Source organism: Eubalaena glacialis, chromosome 11 (genome assembly GCF_028564815.1).
Source record: "Eubalaena glacialis isolate mEubGla1 chromosome 11, mEubGla1.1.hap2.+ XY, whole genome shotgun sequence".
NCBI lineage: Eukaryota > Metazoa > Chordata > Mammalia > Artiodactyla > Balaenidae > Eubalaena > Eubalaena glacialis.
This window is the reverse complement of record NC_083726.1, coordinates 104178702-104202897: the sequence shown is the minus strand read 5'-3', so window position 1 is coordinate 104202897 and position 24196 is coordinate 104178702. Positions and strand designations below refer to the sequence as shown.

The 24196-nt window shown below is 37.3% G+C and overlaps 1 protein-coding gene across 10 annotated transcripts in view; it reads right to left on the bottom strand.

Moving 5' to 3' along the window:
• EPS8 (EGFR pathway substrate 8, signaling adaptor) overlaps positions 1-24196 on the bottom strand; it is a 197409-nt gene that overhangs the window by 87054 nt on the left and 86159 nt on the right. For 4 of the 10 annotated variants that reach the window (XM_061204962.1, XM_061204961.1, XM_061204963.1 and 1 more), the window contains exon 2: positions 22167-22255. The exons of 4 other annotated variants lie outside the window; for them this stretch is intronic. Coding sequence is in view for 1 of the 6 variants with exons in the window: in XM_061204959.1 (XP_061060942.1) it covers positions 12107-12109 (3 nt within the window). In the remaining 5 variants the exon portion in view is untranslated. Of the gene's footprint in view, positions 1-12106; positions 12127-16769; positions 16837-22166; positions 22256-24196 lie in introns of those variants that run through there. 2 more of the 10 variants (XM_061204965.1, XM_061204959.1) reach the window with 2 other exon arrangements.

Genomic DNA, 24196 nt, shown 5'->3' with positions numbered 1-24196 from the left:
TGGCTATTGTAAATAGAGCTGCAATGAACATTTTGGTACATGACTCTTTCTGAATTACGGTTTTCTCAGGGTATATGCCCAGTAGTGGGATTGCTGGGTCGTATGGTAGTTCTAGTTTTAGTTTTTTAAGGAACCTCCATACTGTTCTCCATAGTGGCTGTATCAATTTACATTCCCACCAACAGTGCAAGAGTGTTCCCTTTTCTCCACACCCTCTCCAGCATTTATTGTTTCTAGATTTTTTGATGACGGCCATTCTGACCGGTGTGAGATGATACCTCATCGTAGTTTTGATTTGCATTTCTCTAATGCTTAATGATGTTGAGCATTCTTTCATGTGTTTGTTGGCAATCTGTATATCTTCTTTGGAGAAATGTCTATTTAGGTCTTCTGCCCATTTTTGGATTGGGTGAGGTGGATAGAGTTAGAGTCTGTCATACAGAGTGAAGGAAGTCAGAAAGAGAAAAACAAATACAGTACGCTAACACATATATATGGAATCTAAGGAAAAAAAAAAAAAAGGTCATGAAGAACCTAGTGGCAAGACGGGAATAAAGACACAGATCTACTAGAGAATGGACTTGAGGATATGGGGAGGGGGAAGGGTAAGCTGTGACAAAGAGAGAGTGGCATGGACATATATACACTACCAAACGTAAAATAGATAGCTAGTGGGAAGCAACCGCATAGCACAGGGAGATCAGCTCTGTGCTTTGTGACCACCTAGAAGGGTGGGATAGGGAGGGTGGGAGGGAGGGAGATGCAAGAGGGAAGAGATATGGGAACATATGTATATGTATAACTGATTCACTTTGCTATAAAGCAGAAACTAACACACCATTGTAAAGCAATTATACTGCAATAAAGATGTTAAAAAAAAAAAAAAACAACCTTACAGGTACAGTGAGAAGAGTTCTAACCCACAGATGAGATATAACATTTTAATATTTAACTACCCTGTTGCCACATGATTACCTTCCTTGGTATTACCTAGAGCAATGGATGTTAAACAATAAACTAAACGCGGCAGGTGATTCACTCTGAATTTTCAGTACAGCTCCTTAAGAGGACCAATGGTTTACAAACTGTACAACATAATTTTAGAAATGGTCACAACCCACAAAGTGAGAAATGTCACCTTTAAGCAACTGTTATGCTGAATGCATCCCACTTTTCCAGAACATAAATACATCTCCCTAAGGTTATTAGGAATAAAAATGCTTAATTGTTAAACAATACAGGACTTTTTTTTTAAGAAATGCAATTCTGTACACATGAAGGTTAAATCAAGCTTTCTGATGTATTATAATGTACATGCTTACATCACTCCCAAACTGCTTCTCAGATATTTTATAAAAAGATGCTACTTCTCACCTCAACTTCATCTCTCTCTGCCTGCCATACCACTCAAACATTGATTATTTTGATAAAAAGTCATAGAGGTCCCATATCTTATCAAAGACTATTCATTATTTCAATTTGTTTGATCTGTTTTAGCAAGATATGGTTTCACAGATCCAAATACCAGCATAATGGTTACACAGGGACAGGTATTTTGCTCTAATAGAATACCTTGTGTACTGCTTTAGGTATCAGAGTGTACCAAGTTCAATATACATAACTTTATAAGCCCATGGAAAGTTCATGACTAGGCAGATAAGGTAAAATTCTCAGATCATGCTTAACTGCTTCTTATTCCTATTATTCAATACAGCTCAATATTTTGTTGACAAATATAAAAATGCACTCCTTTCAAAGTACTGTTTTTCATTTATCTTCAGAAATAGAGGCAGTCCTAATACGCCGTTAGAAAGTGATGCAACCAAGAATAGTCCAGAAACAAAGCCAATTCCAGTAATCATCTACATTTGGCTGAATATAAAAATAACTGATTGTCAGTAGATACTTGTACTAAGAAAACAAATCCCTGGCACCCCATCCAACTCACAGAAGACCTAAGACTAACAAAGACTTCCTTGAAAACTTGCCCATCTTACAAGGAAATTTTAAGGAAAAGAAAGAAAGAAAAGGTGTATTTAGGAAATGAGCATATTACAGACTATGTAAGGACAGCATTGTATAAAGTTCAGGAGAAGCTAGAGTAGCGGTGGGTCTCCAGAACAAAATCTCCCTCAAAGAAGGACTGAATCAAAGAAGCAAAGACAAAGACCTTTAGAAATGTATGTTTATAGTACAATGTGGCAAGTAGACAGGCAGAAGGCAAGGTGGGCACCTCCTGCTGGGAAGGGGAGGGCATTCAGTTCCTAAAAGCCTTCCTTTAGGTTTTGATGCATGAGCCAGGTAAGCCAGAAGAGAAAAGGGAAGAGCAAAGACAAGAAACAGCTTCATACAGTTAGGAAACCACCAGCAGTTCAGAGTTACTTAGAATAACTTAAGAAGTAGGAAGTAATGAGGGATGAAGCTGGAGATAGAGTGAGAATGCACATCACAGAAGGCAACATTACATTTATATCAAATTTGGTTAGACCAAAGTTTAGTGCATTGTGTCTGTGCAATTGCCATTCACAGTAGGCTAGGGTTAAATTTCCTTTTTTGTACAACCTTTTCTCTTTATTAGAGTTAATAATTATTTTACCTTCGACCCTTATTTCTCTTATGTACTTTTATTAATTTCATCCCTTTACTCTCTACCAGAAGTGTCTCCTTTGAGTACATTTAAACACCACCTATTCCATCATTTTTATCTTTCTGCGGGCATCTCTCTCTGATCTCTATATATTCCTGTCACAGTCTGAGTCAATGACTCTCTAAGCCTCCTGCACAGCTTTTGTCGTGGTACCCAAATTCAACATCTTCTTGTGCATTACCTTCATCTTTCTCCTATCTTAGATCCTTGTTTCCTGGAACCCGAGTCTCTCCCTTTCCTATTTTTACTTTCTTATCTTGGAAAAGCACATACTTCTGGAGCTTCCTGACAAAGAGTATGATGAGAAAAATAATTTCTGAAGCTTTATATAACTGAAGACATGTTTATAGTACTTTCGTAGATGATCAGTAGTTTGTCTTGGTTTCAAATTCCATAATGGAAATTATTTTTGCCCCGTAATCTTGAAGGCATTGTTCTTGTCTTCAGTGTTTTTCCCGAGATGTCAGGTGCCATTCTGTTTCTCAGTATTTTGTAAGGGCCTATTTTATTTTCTTTCTGCAATTCTGGAGTTTGGGGATCATCCATTTTCTCCCCTGATGTTTTGATATTTCATGACTACATCAGTGTAGGAGTTTTTTTTAAATTCAATATTTTAGAAACTCAATAGGCCTTTTCAAATTTGAAAATTATTGTCCTTAAATTCTAGGAAATTTTCTTGACTTATTCCTTTGATAGTTTATTTACAACATTTTTTTTTAATTTTCTTTTTTCTAAAAAAGTCTGTTATTCAGAATAGGACCTCTTGGACTGAGTGTCTCATTTTCTTGTCTCTTCTCTTTTGTTTTCCATTTCCTGTTATTTTTGTTCTACTTTTTGAGTGGCTTCCTCAACTTTATCTTCAAAATACTTTTTAATTTTTCCATGTCCTCTATCAATTTTCAATTTCCAGAAGTACATTTTTATGCCCTGCTTCTTTTCTCATAGCACCTGTTCTTATTTCCTAACTGCAATGTATTCTTGGATGTCTCTGAGAATAATGATTGTATTTAAAAATTTTTTTCTCCCGTCATCATCTCTATTTCTGGCAATGTCCTTGTTTTCTCCAGGTTTGTTTTGGTCTCTGGATTTCGTCAAATGTCTGGTGATCATTGGTCGCTCCTCACCTTGAAGATGGAGCACTAAGTAGCTGACTGGAAAGTCTGTGTCAATGGGTGGGTCTTCTCAACAGGTGAGCTTCACTACAGAGCAATCTGGCTGGGCTGTTCCATTGGGAGACCTCCCCAACCATCAGTACCTACCTCCAGGTCTTCTGCACAGATAGATCAGATTCTTCAAAGAAGCATCTTCCAATTTCATCCCTGGAGAATACATATCTGACTGCCAAAATTTGGGGAGGAGTAGAAGTACCCTGAGGGTGTCTCACTGCTTAGTAAGTTTTTCCCTGAATCCTCCCACCTGTGTATGTGCCTTGGTATCTCCCACTTGAGAGTTCTCTACTTCACATTCTCCAGGGAATAAACTTCATCCTGCTGGAGCGTGGGGAGGCATCTGGGATCTAAGCTCTATTTAAACACTCATCCTCCTGTTTCAGCCTCACCCTCATTGTTGAGCCTGTCTGAGGCTCTGAAGTGAACCTCAGTGTCTCTCCGTAGCAGCTTGGGTTTCAGCTTCTCAGGATGTGTACGTTAGTTACAATCATCCCTGGACTTTCCAGAGTCCCTTGGTCTCACTGACTTTCTGCATTTTTAAAATCCCTTCATTGTCATTTATTTATTTTTTTGGAGAGAGTGGAATATATGTATGTGCTTAATCTGCTTCTTTCTCTAACGTATTTTCATTGTCTAAACCCTGACAAATATCTGTTAATGAAAAACTCAGGAGAAAAATTCAAGTCACCTGTAATATGAACTTGAGAGGTTAAGTTGGCTGAGAAATATGAGTACAAGTTTATACTAAAAATAAAAGTACCATAACAGCCAGAGTGAAAGCACAAAAAATGAAGGAGATTTACTTTACATAACGTCAGCTGATGTTTTGGTAGTGTACGTTTACTGCCTGCTATTTTTATAACAACAAATGCTATTTTCAAATTCCAGGAAAGGAACAACATTATAGTATGTAAAAGTGGGCAATATCTCTAGCTAACTCAGGCATTATAGTTAATGAAAAATGCTTTAACTGTTTTTCCAGAAATTATATCATAGCTTTAAATGCACAACAGAGTTAGGTTCCTAAATGAAACCTGAAATTCATCCTTAGGTAAATAAGCACTAATTTATTCATTTTAATTATATGGATTTTTAAATATTTTTTTCCAAAGAGAAGCCTTTTTTAATAAATATATCTGGGAAACAAATTCTTTGTGAGCTACCCCAAAATAAAAGTCAGAGACATCTGTGCATTAGTTTTAAAATTCAAGTTGCCTATAAAAGTAGTGTGAAGCTTTCTTTTCTTGCAAGGTTAGATATTTACATAGTCATAAAAATTAAAGGAAGAAAAAAATTAAGTCCGATGGGAAAATTTTTTAAATCAAGGATATGAAATTTCACATTTAAAAGATAATAAGTATAAGCTTTGATTGTGGATAGTACTACATTTGAAAAATGTCTGCCAAATTATAACAATGGGCGTTTTCAAAATTAGCAGTAAAGTTCCTTATAACCAACCCCGAAATTATCCATGAACTGGGGTAAATTTAGACATATTTCTGTTCACTATTGTAAAAAAAATAATAATAATGCTCATTCATTATGCATTTTAATGTGTCAGCCACTGTGCCAATCACTATTTGTACATTATCTTACTTAGTTCTTACCACCTTATGAGGTTATAGGAGCTTATTATCCCCATTTTAATGGGGAATCTGGGACTTACAAAAGTTACAAGTAAAGGTAATTTGGTCATGATACCTACGTAGCATGTCTAAGATTTGACCACTAGTCATGCTTTTAACCATTGTTGTATACTTTCCTTTAACTAATGATAAATCCAGTATTTTGAAGTTGGCTAGGGGTATGTCAACACTGATGAATTAAAAATCAAAATGACCTCTGTAAATGATTACTCAAACAAGATTCACCCAGTGTTAATTGGCACGAGCCAACAGCAGTACTCATTCATTCATTCATTCATTCACTTGTTCACAAGGATTTACTATGTAACCATTCCATAGTTATCAGTGCTCTGGATAAGCCCTGTCAAATAAAACTTCAAGCTTTGCTGAAAAAGTACAATAACATCACTGTTCAATACAGTAGCTGAGCACAAGTGTTGAACACCTGAAGTGTGGCTAGTGCCACTGAGGAACTGAAATTTGCATTCTTCTAGATTTAAATTAGTTTAATTTAAATGCAAATAGCTACATATAGCCGATGGCTACCATATTAGACACGATAGCTCTAGACCCTGGGTGCACAATTAATGAAACATACATGGTTCCTATCTTCATGCTGCTAACAATCTAGTGGGGGAGCCAGCATGAAATAAGTAAAATAATAAATATAATATTACAACATTTGTCAATTGCTTAGAAGAAAAAGAATAGAAAAGATAGTATTTATGAGGATATAAAGTCAGACTGAGTCAAACCTATCTATGAACTTCTGAAAAGTATGGGACTGAGAGATTCATTCTGAAATGTTATTTCAGGATTTCCTCACTTAAAACCTAGGATAATTACTGAAACTTTGAAACAAAGAATTTATGTAGTTTCTTGAAAGTGCTTTCAATGTTTCACGACTGATGCACAGAAACAGTGCCCTGTTGGCAAATCTATGCAAAAATAATCCTGAACAAGAATGTTGTTTTTTAATCCTATTCCAGATAACAATCTGAATTTAAACGAAAGAGAATAGGGAAGAAGAATCACAAAAACTAAAGCAGTAAAATCTATAAAATGCTAACTGAAGGTACTTCAAGTTTAAGAGCCTGGGAAATGAGAGAGAAACAAATGAACTACTATTCCCACTTGGGCAGAAATGGGACTTGTTTATAGCAATATGTCCACTTTTGGGCCAGTGTCTATTTATAAACCGCCCCCCCCCCCCGCCGCAAAAAATTATTTTCCAGGTATTACATTCCTGGATTCGAGCACCTGCAATTGAAACAGAGCAAACACAACTCGCTATAGTGAATTATTAAGTGAAAAAAGTGTTTGGGTCAGCCAGGGAAGGGAGAATCACTCCAAACCGTCATGTTCCTGGATCATACTGTATGGATTTTTGTTTGGGAAGTTAAGATAGATCTGTTTGGGTAAGCAGGCTACTTGAGGTCTGAAGGAAGTGGAAATTTGAAGAGGGAATTATCACAAGGGCTGGTAATGCCACATTTGTGTTTCTTTCTTTCCATTCCCATAGTTTCCAACTCTAAGCAACTGGGAAAATGGCCCACAGGCAGAGGTAGGTAGAACAGACAGGGCGGAGCATGATTGGATTTAATTAAAATATATTGCTCATTACAAGAACAAGTTTAATATTTCTAAATAGCCCCCAAATTAATTCCAGCTCTTTAGTAAATAAACTAGGTATCATTTAGCTAACATAATCGCTGTCCCCCTTTTGGAGCCAAATGATCTTGTAAAATCAGTGCACTACGAGAACTAAACTACTACTGCTACGATTGCTAATAGTAGTGATAGGAGGAGGAGAAAGATGAGGAGAGGCGGCAGTAGCAGTTAACGTTTAGATAGCACTATGTGCCAGGCACAGCTCTAAGTGTTTTACATCTATTTATTTTCTTTTAACTGTCACATTAAACTCACGAGGTAGGAACTGTTACTACGCTCACAGTACACGTGAGTTAAGCTAGGTACAGAGTTTAATATCATGCCAATGTCAAAGAGCTAATAAGTAGTTATATGTGGAATCTTAAACAAATGATACACATGAACTTATTTACAAAACAGAAATAGACTCACAGACGTAGAAAAACTTATGGTTACCAAGGGGGGGAACGGGAGGGAGGGATAAATTGGGAATGAGGGATTAACAGATACACACTACTATATATAAAATAGATAAACAACAAAGACCTACTATATAGCACAGGGAACTATGTTCAATATCTTGTAATAACCTATAATAGAAAAGAATCTGAAAAAGAAAAAAGATATATAACTGTATCACTTTGCTGTACACCTGACACTTTGTAAATCAACTATACTTCAGTTAAAAAAGATTTTAAAGCTAATTAGTAGATATAGGATAAAATCCAACCATTCTGCCACAGAGAGGAAAATAATGGTTAGAGAGTTGTTTTTCACCCAAATTCACATAGCATCTAAATAGAACTAAAGGGATTTTTTTCTTTTGCTATAAAGTTATTACAAATGATAGTGCACACATTTGTAGAGAAAAGAACTAACAGTCTAGTTTACCTATAAGGAAGAAAGAAAAGGACTGGATTCTGGATATTTATGAAGTAAAGGAAGGAGATAGTCAGGACTATTAGAAATAGTATCAAGACAAAGGCAAAGACAGTACCAGGATAAAAACAATGCACCCTAGCATTTCAAAATGATCACAAAATTCTAACAGGGCATAACATCACCTTAACTTTTGTTCAGCAAAGTCTATGCCTATTACAGAGTATTTCTCTACGGGAACATATTTCCAATTGTATAACTGCAATCAATAAAACTAGAACTGACTTTTATATCCAACTTTGAGGCAACATATATTTTTACAAACATGGGGACATATGAATTATTATGAAAGATAGATACCAAAAACTACCCCAAGAAGCCTTATGAAACTGTAGAGATATTCCATTTTACCTCTGTTAAACATAATGATACGTAGTGGGCACTTTTCCTCAAACTTCTGTGGGAAACATCTCTCAGGAACTTCAACAAATCAACTTAAAAACATGTGCTGCTTTTTCTAACAATCTTACTTAGTTTTACCAAATTTGATGGGAAAAGAGTTAACAGTTTTCCTCAAGCTGCTAAGTGTCAGCATAGCTTAAACTCAGCAACCTCTTGATTGACATATATACACTAATATGTATAAAATAGATAACTAATAAGAACTTGCTATATAAAAAATAAATAAAATAAAATTCAAAAAAAATAAAAATAAATTGTAAGCATTTTCCTAGCTTATTAAAACTCCTAATAATAACCTAATCTAAATGGCTATAAATGACTTACCATGTGGCTGTGCCATGACTTTTTAAGAATTGTTTTCATATTTACTTATTAAATAATTATTTTCCACAAGGAAAAAAACAACAACTCAGCAACCTCTTCTAATAGTTTTAATATATTACACTCCAAGGGAGATATGTGATTGTTTCTGGTAACATACATTTTCTTATATTTGGTGTTATCTCTTAAGTAGTTTTTAAACTCCCTAGCTTTGTGCTACGTGAGCAGTAAAAATCTACTATCGAAGAGTGTCAGGATTTTATATAATCTCTTGGTCTTTTGGTGATCTAAACTGGAATCGTTTTAGAAGCTTTTGTAGATATAATTTGAACCAATCTAATACTACTGCCTTCTAAAACTTAAATTTTTTTTTTTTTTTTTATCATTCTTCTACTTAAATCCAGTCAAGAGATCCCCACCACCCCGCAGGTAGCCAATTCGAATGCATAGCATAGTACTCTTTGAGGATTTGACCCTTTATACTGTAAGCCTTCTTTTCTCACAAGCTCTGCCTTCCTGCCCCCTCCCCTGCTCCCTCCCAGCACCCACATCCCTCCACAGGCTCACACTGGCAGCTATGCACCAGCTATACTGAACTATTTTGCAGACTCTTGCCTTCAAGTTACATCCTCTATCTGGAATAAACTTTCACTCCCAAAACCTCCCTGCCACCTTTACCTGGCCAGCTCCGACTCAAAGTTTAGTCTTGGGAGGCTGTCCGTGAGTCCCCTACAGTAGGCTACATGCCTCTCTCATGTGTTCCCATAAGGCTTGAGTCCAACACTGAGATGTACTTATCACCCTGCATTGCAACTTCCTATTTTCTTGTTTGTACACAATATTGTAGACCCCTTGAGGGCAGGGGCTAAATAATTTTCTTGAATACCAAGTGCTAAGCATAGCTCATAACATGTAGTAAGTTCTCACTAAATGCGTATTCAATGAATGAAAAAATTAGGCTCATAATTATTTTTTTACTCGCTCAAACTAAGATGTTTATTTCAAACCTTCTTACTAAGAAGAATGAAACAATGCTCTAAAAGCAAGAAAAACTTAGTAGGAAATATTTTAACTAGTTGAAGAGTTAAAAACAGTAAACATTTAGCATCACTAGCTTCTAACAAGAGCTACTCAAGGAAAAGGGCAGGCAGTGTGGACTCTCTCCCAAATCCCTCTAAGCCACCCCCATCCATCCTCTTGCCTCTCCATCCTGCCCTCTATTATTACCAGCCACCTTCCTTATCATCCCCAAATGGAGTCGAAAATAAATCCTCATCTAACTATATCCTCTCACCACTCCAATTCCATCCCCTCTCCAACGGTGGACATCAGTCCTGCCAAAGCCCAACCATTCTTTCTGTGAGTGTGAGGAGATACCACTCCTGGACTTCCAACTGGAACATCCTAGGTGTCAACTTGATTTAGATTTGTCCTGAGATTAGAAAGAACACTGAACACCAAAGTCCATACTATTCCTTGCTTTGCTAATACTATTCCTAACTCTGTGCCCTTGGACATGTCACTTAAACTCATCAGTTCCTAATCAGTACCGATTAAGCTGAAAACTAGGGTATCTCCAAGAGCTCTTTGCAGCTCCCATGTCATTAGCTCCACGACATCAGTGACAAAGGCTAGCACATCAACTCAGTGACCTGCTTCCTGTCATACAAATTTACCTACACAGACCATCTGACAGAACACAGCAGAGCCGAAAAGTATCCTGTTTTCTCACTGATGGGGGTGGTCCTTACATAAGTAACTTTGAGGACCGGCTGAACTCTACCTTCATAAACTCCAAGCCCGCCTACGAAGAAAGCATGTGACATGAGGAATGTTGTCCTTTTTTTTTTTTTTTTACAATTTAGCTGCTAAGAAGCCCTGGGAATAGCACATAGCAGCACACAGTAGCATACAAACTAGTTAGCCAGGAAGAATAAGATGAATTTCCCTGCTCTCCTAAGAATTGAACTATTTCATTCCGGGATGCTAAAAAGGAATTTTTTTTTTAAACAAGTCTTTGCATTTTATGAGATATTAGACTCAGTGTTTACAAGAGTGGTGCTTAATCTCAACTGCCACTGTTGTCACCTCAGGGAGGGCTAGTTTTGCCAAGAGCCACGTGGCTGCTCCCCTGCCATGAAGGAAATAGGATGAAGCTAAGTGGCATGCTCTTGTAATAACTGTATGTGCCAAGACAGAAAATCAAAGACTCCGACTCACCAAGGCTCAAATGCTTAAGACTGAAAAAAAAAAGAAAAATGACCAACTGTCCATCTACTAGTATAAGTGGACAAAGGATCAACAGCATGGATCACCTCTACCCACAAATAATTCCTAAACATATTTGATGGCCCTTGAAAACTTTATAGAGGCTCAAATGACAATAATCTACTGTAGAAAATAAAGATGGTCCAACTGCTGCACCCGAGAGGACGGGTGGGCAAGCTTGCCCAGGAGCAATTTCCTAGCATCCAAAGACCACTTTCCTATTCCTAAAAAAATAATAGTAATGCTTCTACCAAGAAGGAAAATGCTTTGGGGGTGCTTTTTATCAGAGCCACAGGAAACAATAAAAACTTACTGAGTATATTCCAATGTTTTCATTGTGGTATTGTGGAATAGTAAGGAGAACATGCTATGAAAATAGGCACCCCTGAATGTAAATCCTCATTCTACCATCTCTCTGTGACCTTGGACAAGTCCTTATCCTCTCTGAGCCTCTGTTTACTCATCTGTAAAATGAGAATAAGATTGTTATAAGGATGACATACAAAAGCAACAGGTCGGGCTTCCCTGGTGGCGCAGTGGTTGAGAATCTGCCTGCCGGTGCAGGGGACACGGGTTCGATCCCTGGTCTGGGAAGATCCCACATGCCGCGGAGCAACTAGGCCCGTGAGCCACAACTACTGAGCCTGCGCGTCTGGAGCCTGTGCCCCGCAACAAGAGAGGCCATGACAGTGAAAAGCCCGCGCACCGCGATGAAGAGTGGCCCCCGCTTGCCACAACTAGAGAAAGCCCTCGCACAGAAACGAAGACCCAACACAGCCAAAAATAAATAAATAAATAAATAAATTTATTAAAAAAAAAAAAAGCAACAGGTCCCTTGAGATCTGTATCTATATCTGTATCTACATCTATCTATCAGCTCCTTTATCTTCCTGAAGAACTGTATTCTGGAGAAAACAGAGATGGAGATCTTTTCTTTAAATACTGGTTCTAAAAAATGAAATCCACTGAAGTAAAATCCAGTTGCAGTCAATCAAATATGACACAAGAGAAAGACATGAGAATCAGCATAAAGAATGCTACCAGTTACATTTGCACACGCACAAAAAGAAAATTCCTTAGCTTACCATTCAAGACCCACAAGAGTTTGCCCGCAGCAATCTCGCCGGGCTTCCACATTCCCACAGGCTTTCCCACCTATAAACCTCCCCTAGCACCATGCACTCTTCTGAACATTTCTTGCACTGGCTCACCTGCAGGTTTCTGCTCTTAAACTAAACACCCCACCCACTACTTTATATCAACCATCCAGCAATTGCTCAATTCCTCAATCCCTACTCCTTTCTTAAAGTTTTCCCTGACCAACTCAACATTAGCAACAGCTAGTCATTTGGCAATTATTTATCATGTTTACTATTTTTTAGTGTAGCTAGCAAGAACCTCTGTGATTTATTCCTTGGTAAATCTGACCTTGCTCTGGGGTGTGGCAAACTCGTACAGTCTTTGGCAAAATGATTCCAGTACTAAGCATGTGTTATGGAGCGTCTATATATGTGTACTAAAAGAAAACACATAGAATTTTAGTGACCCAAGTGGACATTATTACCAACATAAATTTCCTCTATGATCGACATAAATGACCACGTGACACAAATGACTCCTGTTTAAAGAAAAATTGATGCAAAATAGAAACAAATTTAGAAGTACAGAATTGAACTAAAATTTTGTTAAAGAATTTATTTAGCAGAATTTCTACAATCACAGTTAGATAAGACCCTCAATGTTGAGTGGAAATACCAATGAAAGTACCGCTGTTGGTGTGGGCATGTATAAATGATGATTTTTAACATCTGATCTGAAAAGCAGAAGTTTTGGTAAAAGTACACCTATTTATATCAAGGAGGTTCAGAACTGACTCAGAGGAAAAAGTATTATCCTCTGACTCACCAAGACCACTTCCTGAAACACCCAATGTTTTTCTTGGAAGGAAGGATCTAAAGTGCCATTTCTTTCAAACACTGATTAGACAAAATTGAAGTCTAACACAAAATGGACAAAAGACATATATTTTCCAAAGCCAAACAGGTTTCAAAGTGGAGACCATTCCATAAACGTATATTATCTGGTCATGAAAGGGAAGACTTTAAATACAGTCAGAAATGAATAATCCAAGGTATATTATAATGAATAAACCACTAACTACGTACACATATCCCTCTTCATACCATAATCTCTCTCTTTTTTTTTTTTTTTTTTTTGGGCCGTGCTGTGCGGCGTGTGGGATCTTAGTTCCCTGACCAGGGATCAAACCCACACCCCTTGCAGTGGAAGCGTGGAGTCTTAACCACTGAACCGTCAGGGAAGTCCCTATACCATAATCTCTTAATGATGAAGAAACATTATGATTTTAATTCACAAAATTAACTAATGTCTTTGGCTTAAAAACAATCATTTTTCTTCAAAGTAATTATTTTCTCTTCTCTGAATCACCTGTGTGGCCAGTATTTAATAAAAATTTACAAAAACAACAGGTAACACTTATTAAGTGCTTATATGGGCCAAACCTTGTTATAAATTCTTGGCATGCATTAATTTATTTGATAACCACCACTCCTCTAAGAGGTAGGTACTATTATTATCTCTATTCTACAGATGAGGAAACTGAGGCACAGAACAATAAAGCACCTTGCCCAGTATCACACAGTGCGTACATGGTAAAGCCCCAAACCCAGGAAGACCAATGTAAGAGCCAAAACTCCCAGTTTCTGTGCTCTGTGTGTGTGTGTGATACCCCTGCCCGTTAGAATGCTTGCCAAAACTTAAAAACACTTAATCACACACAACACACACACACATATAATTACACACTTATACATCTGTATAAACATTTCACATTTACAAAATCCACGCCAAAATCTATGTATGCCCTTCTATGTTACCATTATATCAATAGGATTTGGGTACCAATAATACCAAGTCTTCAGTCTAGAAGAACAATTACTTAGATAAGTTTTGAAACATTCCACTGGTCCAGATACATTTATGTCAGTCTCACTTGTTTTTTAGTTCTAAAGCATTGGAAACATCTCACAGAACTGCAAAAACACCAAAATGATACTGCCCTGGACACAGTCCTTGGGGGAGAAAAATACACATAACATTTCCTTCTTCAAAAAAATAACAAGCAATTAAACTGAATCTTGCTGTTTGCTTCCTTTTGAGTAATCTAGACTGGAAAGAGTTCAAATATCTGACTCTCGCAGTATTTTGCTTCCAGTAGAAAGATCATCCTTTAATATGCCACGTCAGCTAATAAGTGTTTCCTCATATCTATAACTGACTCATAGAAACTAGCTTAAATATTAAATGACCGCCTATTTCTAGTTCTAAACATTTGAAAAAGAAATTCCTACTTAGCTAAGGAGGCAGAATAAGCACTTTGAAAAGAGGCATACCACCCTGACCTTCAGATTATAAAGGGGAAATTTATCCCAGAAGGGTGAGGCCCTTAAAGCAGCAGCCTCAGGAAATATATTTCCAGTGTTAATACCACTCTGGAGGTGCTGAAGATTCAGGGGTGCTTTTGGAAGCCTGCATGCTAGTGTGATCTGAGGGGCAAGAGAGAGTCCTCCTGCTTCCTTACATGATACCATTTACCCAAGGGATACAGTGAATGAAATTCCTACCACTGGAAATTTATTCTTTTGAATTAAGCATTTTCATCCCTAGGAACCACATTTAAACTACAAATACTTGTGGGAGTAATAATGTATTATGTCATTAACACTTAAGTATAACTTATCAGATACTTTCTCCTAAGAGAGGAGAAATCTAGGGTAATGTGAGAACATTACCGATGAAGTCAGTATGTCCAGAAATGTAAGAAATCTGCCCAGAAATGGAACAGCAGCAAACTACTGAAGAAAAAATTTGCCTGCTTGATACTTTTACATATGAAAAGATATATTCAGTTATTAATAATTGCTGAAATTATGAAAGGAATTCCAGCTTACAGATGGAATGATTACTTATTAGAGGCAGACATTCTATACAGTGAGCAAAACCACGTAAGAAATTCACTCAGTATTTTCTGTCTACACCTTCCAGGGGTCGTGCTTCACATGAAGGCATATACAAGAAACGCCATGGTTTCTCTCCTTCAGGAGCACTTAGTTGAGTGAGACATATGCAAAGAGACAATTACAATGCAACTTAGTAAATGCTACTGTCTTGTTATAAACAATGTACAATACTGTGAAACCATCAACCTAGGGCAGCTGTCAGTAGGTTTCATCTGGGAGGAGACAGTAGAACCAGGTGTTGAAAGATACAGGAGTGTGTCAGTCAGCACATCTATGGGTAGGAGAGGACATTCCAGGCATATGCAAAGCACGGTACGTGGAAGGGCATGGGTTTTAGGGAATAGTGAGATATTCAGTGTGGCTGCAATACAGGATGCATGAAAGATGATGTGGCAGAGAAGAGCTTGACACGAGGTTGTGAGGGGCCTGGTAGATCATGTAAAGGAATTTAGACTCAGTCTTTATGGAAGCAGCAAACCAGTGGAGGCAGTAACAGTCATATTACTAATTTTAATAAAATCACTGTGGGGGCATTCTGGAGGGTAGACTAGATTAAGAAGCAAGGTTAACTAATTTTGAGATAATTTTATCTGTTTCTTTCATTCCTATGGGAATCTCCCCAACTGTATTCTGCTCTACATATATATATATATATTATTTTTTTTTTTTGGAAAAATTAAGACTCACCTATGTCATTCTCATAATGTCTTCAGACTTCTGGGGCTTCCCTGGTGGTGCAGTGGTTGAGAATCCGCCTGCCAACGCAGGGGACACGGGTTCGATCCCTGGTTTGGGAAGATCCCACATGCCGCGGAGCAACTGGGCCCGTGAGCCACAACTACTGAGCCTGCGCGTCTGGAGCCTGTGCTCCGCAACAAGAGAGGCCGCGATAGTGAGAGGCCCGCGCACCGCGATGAAGAGTGGCCCCCGCTTGCCGCAACTAGAGAAAGCCCTCGCACAGTCTGAAGACCACAGAAACAAAGACCCAACACAGCTAAAACTAAAAAAAAAAAAAAAAAAAGTGCCTACCAATAACCTATAAGGACACAGCTCACATTTTCTAGAGTTATTAGTTACATAAGAAGCCCAACTGAGCTATATTCATCCTACTTTAGAAAAGTTCATTTTAAAAATTCAGAGACTGGGAGTTCCCTGGTGACTTAGTGGTTAGGATTGCAGGCTTTCACTACTGTGGGCCCAGGTTCAATCCCTGGTTGGGGAACTGACATCCCACAAGCCATGCAGCGTGGCAAAAAAAAAAAAAAAAAAAATCCAGAGACTTAAAAGAATTGAAGATTGGTTTTTACCTTTCATTTAAAACATTCCTTTAACAGTGTGGCCATTGTGGAAAACGATATGGCAGTTCCTCAGAAAATTAAACACAGAATTACCATATGTTCCAGCAATTCCACCTTTGGGTGTAGACCCAGAACTGAAAGCAGGAACTCAAACAGATACTTGTACACTCACAGTCAAAGCAGCATTATTCACAACAGCCAAAGGGTGGAAGCAAGCTAAGTGTACATCGACGGATGAATGGATAAGTAAAATGTGGTCTATATATACAGTGGAATATTATTCAGCCTTTAAAAAGGAAGGAAATTCTAATACATGCTACAACACGGATGAAGCTTGAGGCCGTTAGGCCAAGTAAAATAAGCCAGTTACCAAAGGTCAAATACTGTATGATTCTACTTATATGACGTACCTAGAGTAGTGAAATTCATGGAGATAGAAAGGAGAATGGTGCTTGCCAGGGGCTGGCGGGGTACAGGGGGTGATGAGTAGTTATCCTCTAATGAGTACGGAACCGTCTGTGAAGATATAAAAGTTCTGAAGATGGATGGTAGTGACAGTTGCACAACAATGTGAAGGTACTTGATGCCCATGAATTTACACCACAGATGATTTAATAGTAAATTGTATGTTATATATATTTTACCATGATAATAAAAAAAGTAAATGAGGAAGGAATAAACCGCTGAATGTCTGTGAGGCCATTTAGGTATGGCTGCCTGGCCTGTAATGCTAGATCTTACTGCAGCTGCCTCTGTAATGGAGGATGCACCAGGACATCAGGGATTTCTGTGGCAAACACACACACACACACACACACACACACACACATGAATTAAAACCATCCTTACAATGCTTTGTGTGTATGTGTGTGATCATATAAATATATACATACACATGTGTATACATACATATTTTGATTTGAGGTAAATTAGATTATCATATATTCTACTTTAATAAAGATCAAGAGACACAATCCTTAATTTACAAAAGTGATAAATTGAACTCTGTTTTGGGGGTAAAAAAAAAAGAGAACTGGTCCAGTTTCACCAACTATTGATTTCTTGTCCAGCTCTAACCTTACCTGGCAGCCCCTCTTACAAACACCATTTCTCAGTGACCCTTAATTTTCTCATTACTCAAATGAAGTAGGACTCTATGTCCCACCCCCTATACACCAATCTCACAGTATATTAATGGGATAAACTAAGGCAATGTATATATAAAATTATTTTAACATAGAAAATGATTTGGAATAGATATGCTCTTTTACAAAAGGATCATTTGACTTATGAAATGGCTCAAAGAATTTTTTTAAAATTCCTCTGCATTTTTCACTTTTTAAGTAAGCATTCATATAATCTAACATGCATACAAACTTTGAGGAGAACATACCCTGAACAAAATAAAATATATCAGTATTCCTAAGGGGGTAAATATATATATATTATTTATATTATATGTAAATAATATAAATATAATATACACATATTCAATAAGATGGCTTCAAAGGTCAAACTTTTAAAGTGATAAGATTTAGAGTTTGCTTTTATAATTAATTAGTCCATTATTAAGTTCCATACCAAATATCAAAAGGAATTACAAAATGATATTAACAAAAGTTGACTCATTTAAAATGGGTAAGAAACATGTCTGTAACTTTAAGAAAGTTATCATTAACTTGATGTCTTATGGCAAATCAACTGTTAACTGCAGGAGTTAGTCCCTGGAAATAAGCCAAGTGACACTGACAATATCTAACTCAGTCATTTTAATACTTAAGAAACATTCTGTTTAAAATAAACAACCAAGAGTTTTCCACAAGTCAGTACCACCAATCCCCCTCCCAACATACCTTTGAAAAACATTCTTCAGGGGGCACAGGGGGTGTCTGTTTTCCTCACTGATCAAAACAAAACTCACAACTCTTAGCAAGTGTTTACCTTATCTGCTAGCCAATATTTCTCTTTTTGTAAGGAAATAGACTTTTGACATCCAGTATGAAATTCCTCAAACCTCACATTAAACCCCAAAAATCTGATACTGTCAACTGAAGTTCACTAACGTTTAAGCTTAAACAAAGCACAGACAAGTTTATTATTAAATTCTTGTATAATCAGCTGTACATGTATTGTTTTCACCACTTAGGGCTCTTTTTTTTTTTTTAACTCAAAAACTAACATTTCAGAATAACCCTGAAATATTTTCTTTCCTTCTGTCTCCAATTCCCATTCTCTTTCCCACCTAAAGTGACCTTCTCTTTCCTTAATTGTTGTGAACCCCTATTTCACCTCCATCTTATGGTAAATATCTTGTAAAAGTCCTTCTAGGTCTATTATAACTTTATTTCACCCACTTGGGAAATATGCAACTCTCTCTCTTTCTCTTTCTACTTTATAAATTCCTCAAGGCATCCAACCTGTAAGTGAAATTATCCCAATTTAGAAGTTCAGATTTGATTTTGAAGCATCAAGCTCCACAAATAGGAAGCATTTCAGTATTTAACTTCTTAAATCAAACCTCTAAGCCCGATCATCATGTGTTACTTGGTCACCCGGTGATCACCCAGAGACCCTGGGATCATGTGTTCTAGTACAGAGCACCCTCCCCCCTCAGCTGGTTGTTTTCAGAAAAGCAGCTGTATTCATTCTATCTCAGATTCAGTCCTGGCATTGTAATAGTGCCAATTCACTTTCCCTCCTCAGGATCAGATGCGGCTGAAGCGGTCTACATTCCTTTTTCCTGCCTTTTCTGTGCAGACTTTCTCCAGGTCGGGCTCCATTCAGATCCTTTGACAGCTGTTAAGAAGGTTTGGGAAAGCTGGGCTGCCAGTGGCCTAGAGTAACCTGGGATTACCAACAATCTGAGTTTAATGTAATTAGGTGAGCTTCAGAGAGGAGGGGAGCAGGCTTCACCCAGGCAATTCCTGTGCTCACAATTACATCATGAATTTCCCAGCGAAATGTCTATTCAGTCTTCGTTCATTCAGTAAATCTTGGTGAGGGCTTACTGTGTGCCAGCAGGTACGTCTGAGGCTGGATAGACAATGATGAACAAACAGATATAATTCCTCTTCTCAGAGTCATTAGGAGATACAATGGTCTTCTGTGATCATCCCTTGAATAAGCCAAGCTCTTCCCATCCTCAAGGCCTATCACACTCTGTCTGGAATAATTATCCTCTTTGTTTTTGGCTGCCTAAATCCTGTATCTCAGCTTAAATGACCTCCTGGGGAACTATTCCTCTGACCCCTCCAATCTGTATTAGATCCCTCATTGCATGTTTTCATTGTACCCTGAAATTTTCTTCATAAAACTTTACAATTAGACATATGAGCCAATATTTGTTTAATAATCTGTTTTTCAAAGATAAACTGCTACCTGGTATACTCTCTATTGACGCAGAATACACTTTCCTATTTTGTACTTTATACTGAGAATATTTTAAGTCTCATCTTTCTTTTAGGTGAATATTATTTTAAGTTTTTAATATGAGGCTTGAATTTTCTGTTCTTTAAATTTTCTCTATAGCTCTATACAGTTTATCCAAAAACCTTCCTTCAAATGCAATTTTTATAATAAAATTACACAATTCTCCAACCAATTCTATTTTTTGTGTGTACAAGTTGTGTTTTTTTAATATTTTAGATACTGGCTAAAATGACTACAAATGTCTATATCTGATATCTAGATGTTTTCAAGCCAGAATTTTGAATAAACCATACTCAATTTTTACAAATAAAGTTTCTCTACCATATTCTTATCTGGAGAAACCCAGACAAATATGAATCCCACTACTTAATAAATGTGGAGGCTTACTTAGCTTCTATGAGCCTGGTTTCCTCATTTGTAAAGTAGTTATAAAATCTTTCAAGGGTATGAGAAATAAAGTATACAAAGTCCCAAGCAGAATATCATACTAAATAAATATCAATTCCTTCCTACATGTGGGGAAAAAAAGAAAAGGTACACGTTTGAAAAGGTAGCCCTCTATGAAATATAATACCAGTTTCCATTACCTAATCTGATTTCCTAAAAGGAAACAAGTCTAACTTTTTCTGCTTTATGGGCTATACTTCAGGGCAGGCGTTGACAAACTTTCTGTAAAGAGCCCGGTTGTAAATATTTGGGGTTTGTGGGCCACATATGGTCTCTGTCAATGTTCTTTTTGTTTTTATTTTTAATAATCTACTAAAAATGTAAAAACCATTCTTGGCTTGTAGAAAAACAGACTGGGCACAGTTTGCTAGCCCCCTGCTTTAAATTTGCAGATGCTAATCAATCCTTCCTTATCCTATTACCTGTATAATATTAGGCTCGTAACACTTGACTGAAAAATTGCTCTCTCTACTATTTATCAAACCTTCAGTTTAACAAACACTAATTAAACACTTGTTTATATGCAAGGTGCTATACGGTAGCTGACTACCTAAAGAAAGAGAGACACATCACATGTTGTAAAAGAAGTTCCAATAAAGCCTTTTGAAGCTTTCCTCTATTGTCACCTCTCTTCTTCCTCTTTTTTTTTTTTCTTTTTGAGGCTACTACTAATCTGGATTTATAGCATAACCAATTTATGCTCGTGACCTGGGGTTTCTCTTCCTATAATCCTGAGTTGAAATTGGTGCTAGCTTGAGCTCCTTGATGAGAATCTGATTAGGCTTCTTATACCATAGAGTTAGAGGTCCCCTACTGCCCATCCTCCATCAGGCTCTGTCCTTCCAATTCTGATATATTGTTATAAATTCACTTGTTTCCCCCCAACTTCCAAAACAATCATTTCTTCTTCTCTTCCCTAGTTCAGCTCACCTGATCTCTAATTGTCCAATTTTTCTCCCTTTTCACGTATAATGCCAATGGAAAAAACTCTGAATTTGGCGTCAGAACTAGTTGTTATTGTTCTGCCTCTGACAAACTGTGCATTTCTTAGCCTGAGTACCTTTGTTTCTTCATCTATCACAGGGGTCAAAAGATGGCCTGTGATGCCAATCAGACACAGGTGAGGGCAGAGGAAATAACACATGTGGAAGTTATTTATTTATAATCTACAAAGTACTCTAAGAGACCACTGAGGTCTCCGGTTCAGAAGTCAGATGTGATTCAAGATCTGGCTCTGCCATTTACGTTTATGAATTATCGACCTTGGGCAAGTTAACTAACACCTGTAAGCCTCACCTTCTTCATCTGTAAAATAAAGACAGTAATAACATCTACTTTAGAGGGTTCTGTGAGGATTATGTGGCCTAATCCATGCCAAGCACTTATCATAGTGCCAGGCACATAGTAAAGGCTCACAAAATGTTAAACATTATTATTATTTAAGGGTAAGCCACTGGTCCCTGGTCTTTTAGGTTCAGTCTCTACGTGCTTCTAAGCATATCTATTTATTCCACAGGTAATTTTATGCCCTTTTTCTACGACACTGGTTAAACAAGTTCTCTGGCATTTTTCTCTGTTGCACTGTGTTCCTCTTACAGGGATTTTTTTTTTTAGTGTCTCTCACCATTCAAAGGGCGGGGAGAGGGAGGGTAGAAATGAAGGAAAGAAAGACAGAGAGAGAACTGTCAGTTCACACGCTGTATGTTATCAATTAGTACAGTCAGTTCTGTTATAATGCGGCATAATATGTTCCTGAAAAATCATGATGCTATGCAAAATCACGTCATGAAAAGCCCAGGACTTAGGGGAAAAGACAGCTGTCGGTGACACATATAAAAAAGAAAAGAGCCTAGTAAAGACCCTAGCACAGTTTTTCATATGTTAAATGGTTAAAAAAATAAATAAAAACTATAATAAATATAGCATCTTACCTTGCAAAAGACTTGAAGTTTGCTTGTGGAATTGCGTGTCCAAGGGTTGCAGCTTGTGAGTTATTGTACAGTGGTAGAAAAAGGGTTATCTGAAATTGGAGGGAAAGTTATGAAAACGAGATATGGGTGGTTGTGATTCATGATATGCAGTGAAGTCAGGGAGCTGGAAGGCGTCTGAGGTGTGCACATGTGCATTTTGTCTATTCCTATGTGGCTCAGTTCAGCTAGGTGAAATGGCCTGTGTTCACCAACTAGGTGAAAATAAAATAAAATCACACATAACAAATGTGAAATTTACATTCTACTCAAATTGTTCCCTAATATTAATAATGTAGGAATAAATTCTCATTTTCAAAACAAGCATGATAGCAGAACTGACTGTATTTATCCCCGAACTGTGAACTCCTGAAAAACATTCTCTGACTCAGAACCATAGTCACTATTTCCAAAGTCTGTGTTACCCTTCAATTTCCTATCAGCCCAAAGGCTCTACCTAGAAAAAGTTGTTCTTTCCTTGTCAGTATTAAGATACTACACATAATCTAAATCATGTTTAAACTGCATCTTTGATTGTTTCTTCAGCTTTCCCTGCTGGGGAGATGATGTCCTATCCCCAAACATCCATTCCAACAGAGGAATAAAATGCCTGGTAGTCAATTACTCATTGCCATGCCATGATATTTATTCAGTTGCCAAATATTTACAATGAGCATCTACTAAATACATGGAAACATAGGAGATACAAGATGAAACCACATCCAACCCATCATAGTAAGAGACAGAGACTCGGCTCAGCGGATCATTCAAAGTTAGGCTAGGCTACGTAGGAGGCGTAAAATATTACAACACATGTAAAAATAACGGTAACACAACACAGAACATGAAGCACCTTAAGAAAATATAGCAAGTACAAAACAGGTTACTTTCAATGTTGGAAGAGGGGACCAGGAGAAATTTAATGGGCCTGATTAGTAGACCTTAAGGACGAGGTAAATTTTGCATATGAGGGAGAGACTTTGTTATTGTGGCATGAGTGAAGTAAAAAGCAGGACATGGAGGTGTAAAGCATAAAGATCAATAAGTGTAGGCCAGGGACTTCCCTGGCGATCCAGTGGTTAAGAATCTGTGCTTCCACTGCAGGGGGCACAGATCCCTGGTCAGGGAACTAAGATCCCGCATGCCACATGGTGTGGCCAAAACAAAAAATAAAAATTGAAAAAAAAAAAAAAAAAGAAGTATAGGCCATAAATTAAGATACATGACTACAAGTGATAAGTTACGTACCAGACTTTGAATTTGATATGATGGGAAATGGGAAAGCCACAGACAACTTTTAACCAGAAGAGTGCAACAACAGCTATGAATGGGCAATGGGGAGCCCAAAGGGCTTTCAGAGATCCTGAATAAGTTAAGAGACTTCATTCAGAGTCTTTGGACACCAAGCCAGAGCAGCAGGAGGGCTTCCCCAACTACAATCCCAGGCTTTGTGTCCAAGATTGATATTCATGGCTCTACTTAATGGATACTAACTGTGTCATTTGGTCTGGCAAATTGTATAAAAAAGTGGGAAAATAAAAGAAAAATTACCTACAAAATGAAGAAAAAGTATTTTTTAGAAACAATGAAGGAAGACAAAGAATGCAATGCAACCTACAGTAATAATAATATTGTCAGATATTTAAATCTGACCATTAGGATCATATAAATAGTGAAGTTAAATAATATGGTTCTGAGTTACATCTAAACATCTGACACAATGTATTTTTAAGATTCAAGAAACTGTATACCAATGTTCCTAAAAGCAAGGCATTCTTGGACAAATGTTCATGTGAGATCTACAGCAAGCTTAAGAAACATACACGCATTTCAACTGAGATTTTACATTACCAAGTACACAGAGACAATATTTTATAAGTTTCTTTAAAATTTTAGAAAATGCATTGAGAATTAAAACTACCACAAGTTTCAGCTAGTCAAATTCCCAAACCTAGTTAGTATATTGTATACAGAAGATTCTCTATACAAAGCCC